This window comes from Monodon monoceros, unplaced genomic scaffold, assembly GCF_005190385.1.
Source record: "Monodon monoceros isolate NGI ecotype Baffin Bay Population unplaced genomic scaffold, NGI_Narwhal_1 Super_Scaffold_6, whole genome shotgun sequence".
NCBI classification, from domain to species: domain Eukaryota; kingdom Metazoa; phylum Chordata; class Mammalia; order Artiodactyla; family Monodontidae; genus Monodon; species Monodon monoceros.
Window position 1 is genome coordinate 79,938,576 of NW_021703783.1, and position 15,378 is coordinate 79,953,953.

General features: G+C 38.8%; 1 protein-coding gene across 3 annotated transcripts in view; it reads left to right on the forward strand.

Moving 5' to 3' along the window:
• The window catches only part of GAS2L3 (growth arrest specific 2 like 3), a 40,607-nt gene extending 25,793 nt beyond the window's left edge, over positions 1-14,814 (forward strand). For 2 of the 3 annotated variants that reach the window (XM_029204220.1, XM_029204222.1), the window contains 2 exons: positions 1,954-2,061; positions 3,588-5,353. In XM_029204220.1, coding sequence (XP_029060053.1) covers positions 1,954-2,061; positions 3,588-4,916 — 1,437 coding nt within the window. In that variant the 3' untranslated portion in view covers positions 4,917-5,353. Of the gene's footprint in view, positions 1-1,953; positions 2,062-3,587; positions 5,354-14,187 lie in introns of those variants that run through there. The other variant, XM_029204223.1, reaches the window with a different exon arrangement.
• Positions 14,815-15,378: the final 564 nt, after the last annotated feature.

The following is a 15,378-nucleotide window of genomic DNA, read 5'->3' on the forward strand; positions in this document are numbered from 1 at the left end:
TTAGATTGTGAGTTAGTGCTGATTTGTACTGCTGAATATAAGTGGTATTTGGATATTTTAAACAAAGAAAATAAGTGACCTTTTATGCCTGCAAGCTTGTTATGAAAACTCAAGGGAACACATTTCTTTAAATATATATGTGCTATATGAATATATTCAGAGTCCACCTACACATATGTGACCTGCTGAGATCTTATGGTCGTGTTTAAAATTAAGGAACAATTACCTGATTCATTATTTTGAGTGCTGTTAAGAAATATACAGCTGCAATTCTGTGTACCTAAGAAACCTTAATGGATAGAAAATAATTACCTCCTTTCAAATTACTTTGTTATCTAACTTGTAAATGGTTCAAATAATTGTAAATTCTTTACCCAAGTTCAGAATATTTTTTAGCCATCTTATGCATGTGGTATGTATGTGTGTGTATGCATGTGTGTACATATGTGCTCATATAACCAAACTGAACAAGATAAACTTCATTGAATCGCTTATGAAAATCAGTTCTATTTACGATCATGTTATTTTGTTAAATGAATGATGTAGGGAGATAAATCCGGATCCTTCTGATCAGGCCCGGGTGAATCCACATGTGTCCATTTTGTGTAGATAATTAAGACACTCATAAATTTCTGTTAGTGCTCAGGTAAATTGGGTATATCTGAAGAGACTTTCTTTAACATCATGCCTAAGTGCAATTAAGTGTATTTGTTTAGATATACTCTGTGTGACAAGTAGTTGAGAAAAATATACTTTTTCAAAAATATAATTTTAGGAAAACAAAATGGTGTCCATAGTGGCTGATATGTGACTCTTTTTTTCAAATCAAACATATCTCAGCAAATATTTTCATTTAATCAATTTATATTAATTTCCATGTTTTAAATAAAGAATTTCTGAATTTTAATTTTTATTCCAGTTTTTACTTTTTTTTTTTTTTTTTTTTTTTTTTTTTTTTTGCGGTACGCGGGCCTCTCACTGTTGTGGCCTCTCCCATTGCGGAGCACAGGCTCCGGACGCGCAGGCTCAGCGGCCATGGCTCACGGGCCTAGCCGCTCTGTGTCATGTGGGATCTTCCCGGACCGGGGCACGAACCCGTGTCCCCTGCATCGGCAGGCTCTCAACCACTGCGCCACCAGGGAGGCCCAGTTTTTACCATTTTTAAGATATTTACTGCAGTTAAAAATTCTGTAAGCCCCTCGAGGATTAGAGGTAGGATTTTCTCCTCAGTTCTCATCTCCTTAGCAGACTATTGAAACAAAGTGAGTGCTTTTAGAAAAATGCCTCTTGAGTTGAAATTTTTAGAATTTACCTAGTCTTGGGTGAATATTGGATTGGCCAAAAAGTCTGCTTGGGTTTTTCGTAAGATGTTACGGAAAAACCCGAATGAACTTTTTGCCCAGCCCAATAGCTATAAATGCATCTCTGCCTATTTTATCAGTAACTTTGGAACAAATCTGGATATTCCCCCATACATACAGTATTACTTCCACATGGTGTTAAGGGACAAGTGAAAATTCCTGGTTAAACTTTATCTAACGGGTCCATCTTTGATTTGACAGATATATTAATCCAAGTCTTAAAACAATTCAAACTTAGTAACGAACTGTTTCCTCTGACTGAATGAATGTGTTTTGGATTGACTTCACTGTGTACACATTCACAGACCTTCTCCGGTGATCAGTGAGTACACGACGAGCCTGATTGCACTTGGGCAGAGAGAGAGAGAGAGACTCCAGACTTCCTCACTGTTAGGTTTTATTAGATTAGCTAATGTCTAATCTCAATATTTGACAACAAGTAAAAGAGAAGAGATAATAAATAGTTGAACTGTCTTTAAATTTTTATCTTTGAGTTTGATTTTCCCAACTATCAAATAACCTTGCATTTTAACATTAAACAAAATAGTTTTTGTCACAAGCACTAAATCTTGTTGTTTACTTTTAATCTTAGGTTAAACACATTGCTGAAGACCCTCCTTGTAGTTGTTCCTATCGATTTTCTATTGAGTACTTATCTGAAGGACGGTATCGACTAGGAGATAAAATACTTTTTATAAGAGTAAGTCTACCGTTTATATCCTGTTTAGATCTTGTTTTGAAATTGAATTTATTGCTTTACCAACCTTCTTTTGTTCCCCTTTTACTTTTTAAAAAATTGGAATAGAGGATGTTATTAATGGAAGAATTTCACTGTATAGGAGGAAATATATGGAATATTTTCAAGAGTATATAATGTGTTTAGGTAAACATGCTTAACACAGCAAACAACTAATTGAGCTAAGACTATTTGGACATTGAATATAATTGGGGGAAAAAATTTTTGAATACCTCAGGTAACTTATTCCATTTTTTAGATTTCCTAAAGAGGAATAATTTTCTATCATAAGAAGAAGAAAAAAGCAAAACCAGAACATCTAATAAGATTAAATGTCAGTAAGAAGAAAAAGAAGTAGAAACATTGCAGTTGATAATAATATAGACTTTGGGTCTTAAGTATGAAGCCTTTTTTTCACTGACACAGCATCAGCATCTATACTAATATGCTAATATACATGCTTGTTTTCTTCCTTTGTCCCATTTGCAATCTGCAATTGATTAATTGTCCCCTTTGCTGATAAGGAGGTTGAAGTTTACCTGTTCATCATTCTGTCCACTTATTGATACAAGAGCTGTTTTATTCCCAATTTAAGGAATGTAATATAAAAGTATGTAAAAATTATAATTTTACCACCTATATTTTCTTTTATTTCATATATTATTGTTAGTTCCCCATACCCTGTTCAACTCATATAGAAACAGGTATATGCATTTTGTCTTTTAATTAGATTTCTTTTCTTAAGCAGTATGATATAGTGATAGTGCACAGAGCATGGGATTTAGAGTTAAAATTTGCAGAGCAGTCTCATACAACTTTGCAGATTTGCCTGCTGAATGAACAGGGGCCTGAGTCCGTCCAGCTCGGGCTGCGCTGGCAGACCCAGGATATATCTTATCAACACAAAAGCACCTTTTGGGTTGGGCAGCCTGGTGCGTTTGAGGCCAGGCCAAGCTGTGTGGTTTGAGACAGTTTCCTTAATCTCTCAGAGCCATAATTTTCTCATCTGCAAAGAAGAACTAGTAATAAATTATATCAAAGTTTTTGAAAGATTAAATTGATATGATGCATACGAAAGTAATTTGTTAAATTCTAACATACAAGTTTTGGTAGTTTTTACCTTTCTTCTGTAATTATGTTTTTCTTTAGTATGAGTCTTTTTTTCTCTCCTCCCCTCCTTTACTCTCCCTTTTCCTTTCTTCCTTCAATATTCAGTCCTTGCAGTTTTGCGTATTAGTAATTTGGAGGTTTAGGATGTGTAAATATCTTCCTGACAAACTGGAGGATTCTCTGTTGTTAGCTGCATGATTCAATATGAGTTAAATTTGTTACTTTAGTAACGCAAGAAAGAGACTAGCAATTTATAGTGAAGCTGGTGGCAAATACACTGAATTTCATAGTCACAGACATCACAGACTGTGACTGCTAATGAACCGTAGCTGCACCTTACAGTTTTACAGCTTTACTTTTTACTTTCTTTTGGGGGAAAGATGCTTCACGGAAAACATGTCATGGTCCGTGTCGGTGGAGGCTGGGATACTCTTCAAGGATTTTTGCTTAAATATGACCCCTGTCGAATATTACAGTTTGCTACACTAGAACAGAAAATTCTAGCATTTCAAAAAGGAGTTTCTAATGAAAGTGTGCCTGATTCGTCCGCCAGAGCACCTCAGCCTCCTGAAATGAATCCTTTGTCAGCAGTTAGCATGTTTCAGAAACAAAATTCAAAACCTGGCACACCAATTGGTATTCCAAGGAGCAAAGAGAAGCAGGTACGTCTGCCAGGTGTGTTGCCACCAGCATCTTCCCTGAAAGGAGGCAATCTGGCCTGTGGGTCAGTCCGTTCTAAATTTCCAACTTCTCCAGCAGTGTCCTCTCATCTCAAACTCAGATCTTCAAAGGGCGTAACAAAGAAACCGGAGGCTCCTTCAAACGATGCATCACCTTCATCTGCTTCTTTAACTCCAGTAGGTAAAAGCACTTTCTCACCAGCTTTATTAAGAACTGCACCTTGTGTATCTGAGTCGTTGAGAAAATGTGTCTCATCACCCACTACTCCTAAGGCCAAGCTTATTCCAGCCCAGAAGTCAAGAGATGTGCCTGAATCCACACTTTTGCCAAGTAAGTGTTCTGGAAAAATTGAACCAAAGCATTTGAAACACCATCATGTGTCTTCCAGGGATTATGCAGTCTCTCATTCAGCTGCACGTTTAAATTCATCATCAAAGTGTCCAAAGCCACCTAAGGCAAATCTGCACGTAAGGCCTAACCCTTCTCCTTCTTTCCAGTCTCCTGCAAAAGTGACAGCATCCAGTTCCAAAACGATAACCACGGGTCTGAGAACACAGTCTCAGCCACGTGTTGGAGCTCCGCAAGCGGGGGCAATGCCAGCACAGAAACTTAAGTCAGCCTTGAATTTAAACCAGCCACTTTCTGTATCCTCAGTTGCTCCTGCAAAAGCTGCAGAGAAGTCGAAAGATAATATGGTTTCAGTTGCCAAAAAGCAGCCTCAGAGTAAAAGCACGTCCCAGAAGACAGGACCCAGCTCCTCCAGGTCCCCGGGCCGTACCCCGCTGTCCACTGTGAGTCTTCCCCAGTCTTCTGCCAAAGCACAACCTGAACCAAAGTCAGCACAGACTGCCACCAAGAGCCAGTGCTTAGCCAAAGGGCCTCCCCAAAGTGGCAAAGCCCCGGCTGCAACCAGGAAGCCACCCTCATCTGGCAAGGAGGCAGTTAGTGGAGATAAAAAACCTGCAAAGAAGAAGGAAGACAATGATCATTATTTTGTTATGACTGGAAGTAAGAAACCTAGAAAATAAACATAATGTGTCATTCTAAGAGAAGAGAGGAAAGAAAGAGAGTGAGTGTGTTAGCTGCACACCTTAAAAGTTTCTTCTATTTGTGTTTATCCAAATAGGTTCAGACATTAAGTACAATAAGATGGGGGTAGAGGTTGGGGCGAGGAGGGGCTCATCAGAATTCACACACCTGAATTCACCAGAAGGTACCCTTTTAAGGTGAACAGTGGTAAAATCACCGGGAGATTCTTATTAGTTATAGACATTTATATGATTTTCAGTCCATGACATCTTTGTTAATGTCTGCCCATTAATGGAAATGTAAAGTCAAATAACACTACTAGGTTTATAACTGTAGTTGCTGTATTTTGAATGTGTGTTAAATGTGGACGTTATTACCTGCTAATAGAAACGGAGGTGCTCTTAGTATAAGTTACTGCATTTTAGTTTAAAAGCAACGGTTTGGCACTTGTCTTGCAAAAGACATCTTATTTTGTTTCCTGTTCAGGATTGCCTGATGGAACAATACTAAGTACCAGTGGCTGCTGCTCATTAGCTTCCTGTTACTCTGGGTTTGGTAGAATTGCTATTATTTAAAATTTTTTTAAGCTTTCCAAATCAGAAGGAACTCATTTTTTTAACTGACTTCTATTAACCTTGGTAATATTTTGTTACCAGTATTTTTGGTAAAAAAAATAAAATTAAGGTATTGAAATATAAATTGAAACTTGGAAAAAAATTTTTTCACATATTATTTATAAGAACTTATACCTTATATTTTAGATGGACATTGTGCAATGTGAAAGGGGAAACGATTTAGTAGCTTTTAGCATATTAGAAATATTTTTTAATAGTGTAATTTTCTGTGAGTGCAGATATCAATTTTTACATTAAAATAATGTTTAACATCAGAATTATGTTTTAACAGTCTTAAAATTAAGGTGATATTAAAGAATATTAAAGTGGTGCTACATAAAAATTCTGTCATGTGATTACTATTTTTCTTTAGCACAATAATACAAGTTTTAATTAGAGGTTTCCAGTTATGTTAATTTTCTTCAATAAAGTCATGCTGCCTTCAGTTTTCCAATGGCAAATGGACAGTATGTATGCAGCGTTTTCTATTCTGTAGGCAGATTCTCCAAGGAACTTACCCAGATCATGTGGTGGCTATATAGACTATCGATCTGGGATGATATTTGTAAATAATATGTTTTTTAATAGATTGTGACTATTTAAAAAATTGTTAATGTACTTTCAGAAGTTTTAGGGGTGTGTTTAATAACTTTACAGTATTATCAGCTATCACAGGTTATTTTCCGTATTGAGGTCTGTGTTTCCCTATTTTAAACTAAAATGTGTTTTCTAAAGAAAAATAACGGTTCACACAAATGTGCAATCGTAGAATAATCATCTTAAGCTGACTACTGATGTTTGTAGATTTTAAAGCAAGAAACTTTTGTATAAAAGTAAGCTATCTTTTGTCTGAGAAATACAGTTAAAATCAAAGCTGCGTGCAGGCTAGTTTTTGAAATAATTGATGCTTCTCTTCTTAAAAGAGACAGTCACCAAATATTTAGTTGAGTTCCACTGTTGATCTGGGCATTGAGGGAGATAATATTTACATCTTTGGAAAGTGAAGTCAGTGTTCAAGAAGTACCAGAAGGGGCTTCCCTGGTGGTGCAGTGGTTGAGAATCCGCCTGCCAATGCAGGGGACACGGGTTCGGGCCCTGGTCTGGGAAGATCCCACATGCCGCGGAGCGACTAGGCCCATGAGCCACAACTACTGAGCCTGTGTGTCTGGAGCTTGTGCTCCGCAACAGGAGAAGCCACGACAGTGAGAGGCCCGCGCACCGCGATGAAGAGTGGCCCCCGCTTGCCACAACTAGAGAAAGCCCACGCACAGAAACAAAGACCCAACACAGCCAAAATTAAATTAATTAATAAAAAAAAGAAGTAAAGCAAAACCAAGTAAAATTCATTAAAAAAAAAAAAACCAAGAAGTACCAGAAGCTTTACATTTTTAGTGATGAGAAATATTTAATGCATCTTTCAAAGAGGAAGAATTTTACCTTTAAGAAGGAGTTTATTCCTTTGTAAGACCAAACAATTCTGTATCAGTAACTTCTGGAATAAGTTACTGATACAGAATAAAGTATCATCTGGCAGTTCCAAGAACTGGTTTTATTTTTTTGAAAAATTGTAAGTTAATTCATAAAGAGCCCTGTCTTCATCAGGCTACTGATGGTAGGAATTTCCAACTCTAGTTCTAATTTCACACTTTGATACAGTGAGAATATTCTTGAAATACACATTTTATCCAGTATTCATGATCAGGGAATTTCTCCAATTATATTCACATTGGATGAATTTTTATTTATATATAGCTTACTCTTCCAAAATAAATTTTTTTTTAAAGTAAGCAGTGGCTGAAAGATACTTTCTTCAAATATATTTTGAAATGCCCTTAAAGACCTAGTGTTTCTAATTGTTTTCACAATTTTAAAAGTACATTGTTGAAGTTAGAAAGAAATTATCATTTCTTCTTAATAGTAGTGCAAGATTTTAAAAGTTTCTTTTTTAATATTTAGTAAAATGAATATTAAGCTTAAATTACTGACGTACCTGGAAGAAGAAATAATGTGTACTTTCAAAAAAGAATGAAATATTTAAATTTTTCATTTCTATAATTTGTTAACGTGACTAACATATCAAATAAATCTTCAGAGGAAAATGAAATGCTGATTATTTTTGCATTGTTTGAGCTTACACTAGGTGTTTAAGGCTTATATCTTTAAAATGCTTTGATAAATTAGATGATCTCTAACTTTCCTCTCCACACTGAGTTAACAATTCTTAATGGATAAGGGAAATTTTTTGAGAAAAGAAATTACTGTTCCTTCTGCAATATATATCTGATACAAAAATCTGTTACTTCTTTAAAAGGCTTTAGTTACAGGTTGTCATGATACAGTCATATCCAGGTTTACATACTGACTCCATTTGAATCCAAAGTTGTGTATATTTTCTTGTGCCAGCAGTGTTTGTATCAGATTTTAACTTATATTTTCTCAAGTATTAAAGTTTAAACGTATATACCAAGTCCTCAGTTTACATTTTTGTGTGTTGTGAATACATTCTGATCACTTGGTTCATGTCAGAAGTTGCATATATGAAGCATTCATAACTTGAGGATAGTTTTAATTTTATTGCTATTTAAAATGCCCTTCTGATACCTGTGAAATTTATTTCACTGCTCCTAGGAGATTATCAAGGTTTTGCCATTAATAACGGTATTTGTTCCACAAGTTGTTGTATCTGCTAGAAGTTTGTCTCAGTAAGGCTAGACTCATATTTAATAATCTCTGATGACAGAAATAATTGATAAGTTATGAAAGCAGAATTCTATAGATCACATAAGTATTGTGTTCACAGAAGGCTACTGACAGTAGGAGTTTCCAATTCCTGCAATTCTGTTTTAATTTCACACTTCGATACAGTGAGAATATTCCTGAAATATTCATTTTATCCTATATTCATGATCAGAGCAATTATAAAAAGCAGTTAATTAAATATGTATTTTCTGTGATGTTTCCGAATGAAAACAAAAACACCACTTAGACAAAATCAAAATTCTTATTATATTTTCCTAATCATTTGTGAATGTAAAAATTTTAAACAAGTTCATTTTATGAAATTTTGGGGAATATTAGGAAACTATTAATGAAACACTTGCCAGTAAATCTGAAAATATAAAGACACATATTTTATTCAATTAGCTATTTTCCTATAAATATACTGTTTTGTTCTTGTAGAAAAACACAATATGACTCCATCTTGAAAAAATAATACATGCAAAAATTTAGCTATAAGGATGTTAGTCATAGCACATCTATATTGTTATGGCCATAAAATAGAACACCATACAGACATTAAAAAATGACGTAGGTGTTGATTCTTTTTTTTTTAAACCTTTTGGTTTATTTATCTTCATGTAGGTTACATAACAAAGTTTATTTCAGTAGTCACTTAAAACTAAATTCCTGAATTCTCACATTGTGTAGAAATATCACAGGAATCCTTTCTGGGTTGAGCAAGACGTTTGTATCAGTTCATGAGGTATAGTGACATATTCTTGAAGTTGGCTGTGGCTATAGCCAGTTTGCATATCTGAATATGATGACACTACTTTTGATTAGTCACAGCCACTGGTGAGGATAATTGACTAATTTAAAAAATGCTTGGCAAACACTTGGGATTTATCTTAAAAGATGTATGTATGGTGATGAAGTGATTTGTTTTGAGAGATGGCAATGATAAAACAATATATAATATTTCTGAATTGTCTGTGGTCTGCCAGGCACAATACTTATTGCATGGTGTGTGAAAGGATTTTTTCCTGAGGAAATGTTGTGGTAGAGTTTGAAGAAGCCTGCAGATATGACCTGCTTATTTCTGGAGGAGAATGGACAGGAGAGGGGAAGAGGGCACTAATAAGAGAGGCCTTGGAGTTATGGATTTCTTCCATTACATTAAATAACAGAGAATGCTGCACTTTTACAGAAGAAAAATGTTAGGAACTTTCCAACTTACTGTCCAGGTTTTTGTTTTAAAATATTTATTTTCGGGGTTTGAGAAGATACTCAGAGCATCATGTATAGACTTAGATTAGCAAGGGTCCTGCTACTGCCTTATTCAAACTCAGCCCAGGGAGTCTGTTGATAGAGCATGTTAACTACTGAAGTCACACCAACCTGTGAGCAGCAGAGGGAAGTCAAGGCAGTGGTCCCAGGGAGCTGTGTGAGTTACCCCGAGCGCTGGCCCCTTCAGTGGGTCCTAAATGCATTGGGTCTAGCCCAGCAGATTCCTTGTATTACCTGTATTGATGATTATTCCAAAGCAATCTACTCAACCACAAGGCACCGAAACACCAACTCACTCATTTGCTCATTTAGCAAACATTTTTTCTGAGGTCTGTGGCAGACACTAAGCTAGATGCTAGGGATACAGTAGTAAGAGCGGTCAGTGCTCACCAGGAGAGGACAGTCTTCATTCAAGTGGTTAAAAAAAAAAGAAAAAAAAAAGTATGATGTTCTTTTTGACTGTAGCCCACTCAGTTCTTTCTGGGACAAGATACCTTGGTGAAAACCGTCTGTCTTTTCTCATATTGCTTTGGATCAGGAGCCCATAGAAAAAAGTGAAAAACTTGTATTTGTATCTGAGCCTTAAGAACAAGAGTCATTCACCACCAACTGTTTCTCAGAAAATAGAGCAGAAAGAATCAAGTCCTAAACAAGGGATGGGAAACAAAGAAATCTGAGCTTTCTCTGGATAAGCCATCAAGAAGCACACATCTCTAATACAAGGATGCTCTTCTAACTCTAGAATGTTTCCTGTGACAGTGGGGATTGATTCCCACCCTGACCCATCCACAAACTCCACCTTGGCCTTAACAAGTGTGCCACAGACCGAGGTGGGATCTCAAACCAGCTGCCTGTGGGAAGGCTGGTCTCCCTCCAGCCACCTCAGTTATGTTGGAGGAGCACAGCTTCGAGCAGATGCTCCCTGTGATTTGACATCTCAGTGCCTCCTCCTACTGCCTCAGCAGGTGACAGGAAAATTGTCCTGTAAAATGCATTGCTGTGACTCACAGAACAGCACCTTCTGGGCCTTTGCAGCATCTTCCTGGCTGGCCTGTAGCCCCAAGGGACCCATAGGTGTCCTGGGAAGACCTGGTGTGTTAGGTCAGCTCTTTTAGTTGCAAGACATAGATTTATTTCAGTTCTCTTTAGTACTGTGTTGTTTTATGGATACACAGAACCTAAAGGACGAGAGGAATCCGGCAGCAACCCAGAAATATCTGTTCAGTGAGCCTCACAGAAATTGGAACTGGAGTTGTTGAGAAACATGGGGAGCTCTAGAGACAGGTAATCTCATCTCCCTTCTGCAGCCCGAGTTCCCCCCCTTCCCTGTGGTTCTCTGCCAGGAACATACTCTAGCCAGCCTCCAACCTTCTGATCCTCTTTGTGGGTTTTCTTGCATCTTTGAAAAAACCCAGCCAACCAACCAACCAAACAAACAAACAAAAACTACCTGATACCATTTACCTGTTCAAAGTCTCAAGAGAGAATCTGATTGGTTTAGTTAATTACCATTGTTCTATTTTGGGCAGTTTTTTGCTCCAGGCCACTGCACAGGTCAGTAGTCAACCAATGAGTTGGCTGCCCTCCGTATACCCATCCCCCTTGATGAACCAGCATGGTGAACAGATAGGTCACGTGGTCTAGAGCATGGCTACCTTGATGTAAGGAATAGCTTGGTTCACTTGTCTTAGCAGAAGCTGCAGCCAGTTTTCCTTAAAAGGCCAGGCATGACTGATTTGTCCAGTTCTCTTGGTAAAGAAGCCCAGAGTTGGGTTGAATTTGGCCTGAGCTACCTAGGGAGGTCTCTTTGCAAAAAGGAGCCATCAATTTCCAGCACTGACCTTTTCTTTCAAGGTTATTGAGGCCAATATGACCTCCAAAATCCAAATCTGCACTTTTGATGGCTGGAAATGCTCAAGTACATGGATGTTACTGAGGACAGGTATAAATAATGTTCAGCAATGTTTGTTTTATCCCTGGATCTTGGAGACTCACCAGCTTTCCCTGAATTGGCCCACTCTGGGATATTTCAAAGCCTTTTTCTGAGTGGGAGAGAGAATGTTCTAGACCCTCGCTTCCCAATTTCTAAAGAAGCCTCTCCAACACTTACACTACAGTGTCAAAGCAATCAATTGATTTATCAATTTTTTAAAACCATCAGTGAAACCAGTGCTTGGGAATCATGTTATAAAACAAGGGATCTTTTGACTTTTTCTGTTGATGGTTTTGGTATTTTATAGACACCGTCTGAGATGCCCAGAATGTATTTTATCAGCCAGAATCATTTCTAACCCTGAAATTCTGTCCCAGTATGATTTTCAATGACTCCTTGAAAGTATTCAAGGGCTTTTACCTGTGCTGAGTCTTTGATTGTTTTTTCCCTAAGAAATTCCTATTAGATGAAATGGCACAGCTGCATAAGATAAATTAAGATTGATTTTTATTTACTAACACTAGGTTTGAAGCTGGTAGAGATGTTAAATATATTCACCAATGCCTGTTTGCCTCCTTGGAAACCAGAACTTTGCTGTTCCTTACAATTCTTCTTTGTTGTTTAAGTGATTGCAGGAAAAAAAAAAAAAACTATTAGTAGATTTCACCACCATATTTAGAGCTTATCCTAAAACCTGAAGGGGTTCTGAAATCATACTTAAAAAGAACTCACTTTGTGCCAGATGCCATTCTAAATGCTTTATGTGTAGTAACTTATTTAATTTTTACAACTCTGTGGGGTAGACTCTATTACTATCCCCATTTTATAGATGAGAAAACTGAGGCACTGAGGAGATGTTTCTTCCATTCCTCTGTGTGTTAAATTAGAAGGCCTGACACTTAATCATCTCAGCAAATACTTGATCATCAGCTCTTTAGCTTTCTCCAGAAGTGATTCACTGGGCAGAGAAGTGTGCTGGTCACAAATTGCGTGTCACAAGTGTCTCCTAGTTAGGTGTGTTGGCAATGTATCCAGTGTGTCTGATCTGTGGTATGCTGGTGTACACAGCAGTAACACAGCCCTTGGCCTCCTCCAGAGCCGAGGCTAACCAGCTATACCTTCTCTTACATCCAATTTCTCTTTTCCCCAGCCTTTCCCCCTTAATCCTACAAACATGCTCAAGTCTCTAATCACACTTTCTCTCTTCTTTTTCTCCCACATCCCCAAGTGGCCACCACATGTCGTCAGGATGGGCTAGGCTTTGCTGCAAAAAAGAAAACACTCTTCATGGCTTATAGCAACAAAGGTTTTACTCCTCAGTCATGCTAGATGTCCATCAGGGACATCTAGGGCTCTGCTCATCTTAGTTGCTTGGGGACCCAGGTTGATGGAAGCTCCATCTTGACAAACACTAAAGGGATTACTGTGGCAGGGAGGAGGGGCATGGGAATGGCCAGCCCCTCCTTTTTGAAATTCCTCCTTTGGTCCTCGTGATGCAATTCTGATTTTTCTCATGATTCTCTGATCCCTCACTCCTGTGTTCTGACTTGTGTTCCGTCTCTGCCCTTTTCATGTAGCTACTCCCTAAGGACCATTTATTCCTTGGCCCTCTTCTAACAAAAAAATATTTCCCTCCTTCTCTTCCTTCCTTCCTTCTTTCCTTCCTTCCTTTTTCTTTCTTTCTTCCTTCCTCCCTCCCTCCCTTCCCTTCCCTTCTCTTTCTTTCTCTTTCTCTCTCTCTTTCCCCTCCCTCCCTTTCTTTCTTTCTCTTTCCTCCTTTCTTCCTTTCTTCTTCCCTTCCTCCCTCCCTCCCTCCCACCCTTCCTTCCAGTTCTGTGTGAATGATTTCCAGATCTTTATTTTCAGCCCAGTTTCCCTGAGTTCCACTTCCACTGTCAGTAGCCATCAGCCTTCTCCCATTACTACCTCAAAATCTCTTACCTAAAAAGAAAATTTCCATCTCCACCAAATCTACTCTTCCTCCCAACTCCCCTATTTCTGTTGACATCCCTTCCTCTCCTCATATTGAAACTTTCAAATAATTTTAGAATGTGTCTCAAATCCATCCCCCTCCCTGTGGTACTTCCCAAGTTCACCAGCCTTCTCACCTCTCTCCTGGAAGACAATAGCCTCCCAATAGCTCTTTGACCACGCTTTCAGCCTCTCTGCATGGCTCAAGGCTGCACATTGTACTGCTCTAGGAGCATCATTCATGGTGTATTCTAGGTCAGTGGCTCCCTCTGGAGTTGTGCAGTTGCCCTGCAGGTCCACACTGAGCCCACAGTAATCTGCCTACAGCTCAACTTGAATCCTGACACACCACTGCTCAAAAACCTTCCTGGGCTTCCATTCCAACCTGAATAAAGGCCAAATGCCTTGGTTCTATTCCCCCCACAGGCCCCAATGGGAGTCACCCTCTCTCTTCTGTCTCCTACAGCAAATGGCATTTTCTACCCAGCTTTATAGTGATTTAAGAATAGTTTTCTTCACTTACTCTATGAGTGAGAAGGTAAATTAATTGAGGGATTAAATTAGTAAAGATTATTTGTTGCTAATGGTAGAAAAACTCAAGCCAAAATGGCTTAAGTTTTAAAAGAGAATATCTTGGCTCACATACATGAGAATTACAGCGGGTGTGTCTTACTGCTTCAGGAATAGCAGGGTGCGGGGCTCAGCAGAGATCCTCGGGACTCCTTCCCTCTCTTTCCACCTCAGGAAGCTGAAACCACAGCAGGCCAGTCTGGCGGGAGCTACAGCCAAGGAGGAGAGGGAGCTGCTGCCCGAGATGCTGCCCACTGCACTAGAAGAGGAGGGACACTCTGGCGTCCCCCTTCTCCTGTCTTCTAGTGGCCCACTGCTGCCTTCCATTGGCTGATGCTGGAGTCTAGGAAACACAGCCTGAAGGGGAAAGGCAAGAGGTGGGTCTGAGAGCAAACAGGTGAGTCACCAGCACAAGTACCTCACTCAAAGTCACACAACAGTAAGTGGTGGAGCCTGTCTTGAGCCATAGCTGAAGTTCTGAATCCTGCCACTCCTGCTGCAGCCAGCACAAAAGAGTATTCCAGCCAGAGGCATCTGTGTGAGCAAAGGTAGCAAAGTCTGGAACATGTTTGGAAATAGCAGAGGGTTCCTTTGAGCTACAGTGTAAGGCGCTTGCAGAGGAACAGCAGGGAATAGGATCCATACTATGTAAAATCTAAAGGCCTGGCTCAAGAATTTGGCCTTGGTTCAGGAAGCAAAAGGAAAGTTATCAAAGGAAAGAGTTAAGGTAATTTATTTATAGCTATAACGATGTGAGAGAGAGGAAGGAAATGCTTGGACTCTCTTCAAACAAAATCAAGATACAAAGTGAAATAATTCTCAAGAATAAAAATTACAAGCATAGGGCTTCCCTGGTGGCACAGTGGTTGAGAGTCCGCCTGCCGATGCAGGGGACACGGGTTCGTGCCCCGGTCCAGGAAGATCCCACATGCCGCGGAGCAGCTGGGCCCGTGAGCCATGGCCGTTGAGCCTGCGTGTCCGGAGCCTGTGTTCCGCAATGGGAGAGGCCACAACGGTGAGAGGCCACAACGGTGAGAGGCCCGCGTACCGCCAAAAAAAAAAAAAAAAAAATTACAAACATAATAAAGAGTTGCTTTTTTCCTAATTTTTGTATAGTTGCCATCTTTGATACTGGTAATAGAAATTAGGAAATCAAAAGCAACAAAAATAAACAAGTGGGACTACATCAAAGGAAAAACTGCACAGCAAAGGAAACCATTAACGAAATGAAAAGGCAGCCTATTGAATGGGAGAAAATATTTGCAAATCATGTATTTGATAAGGGGTTAACAGGCAAAATATATGAAGCGCCCACACAACTCAATAGCAAAAAAACAATCCAATTAAAAAATGGGCAGAAGACCT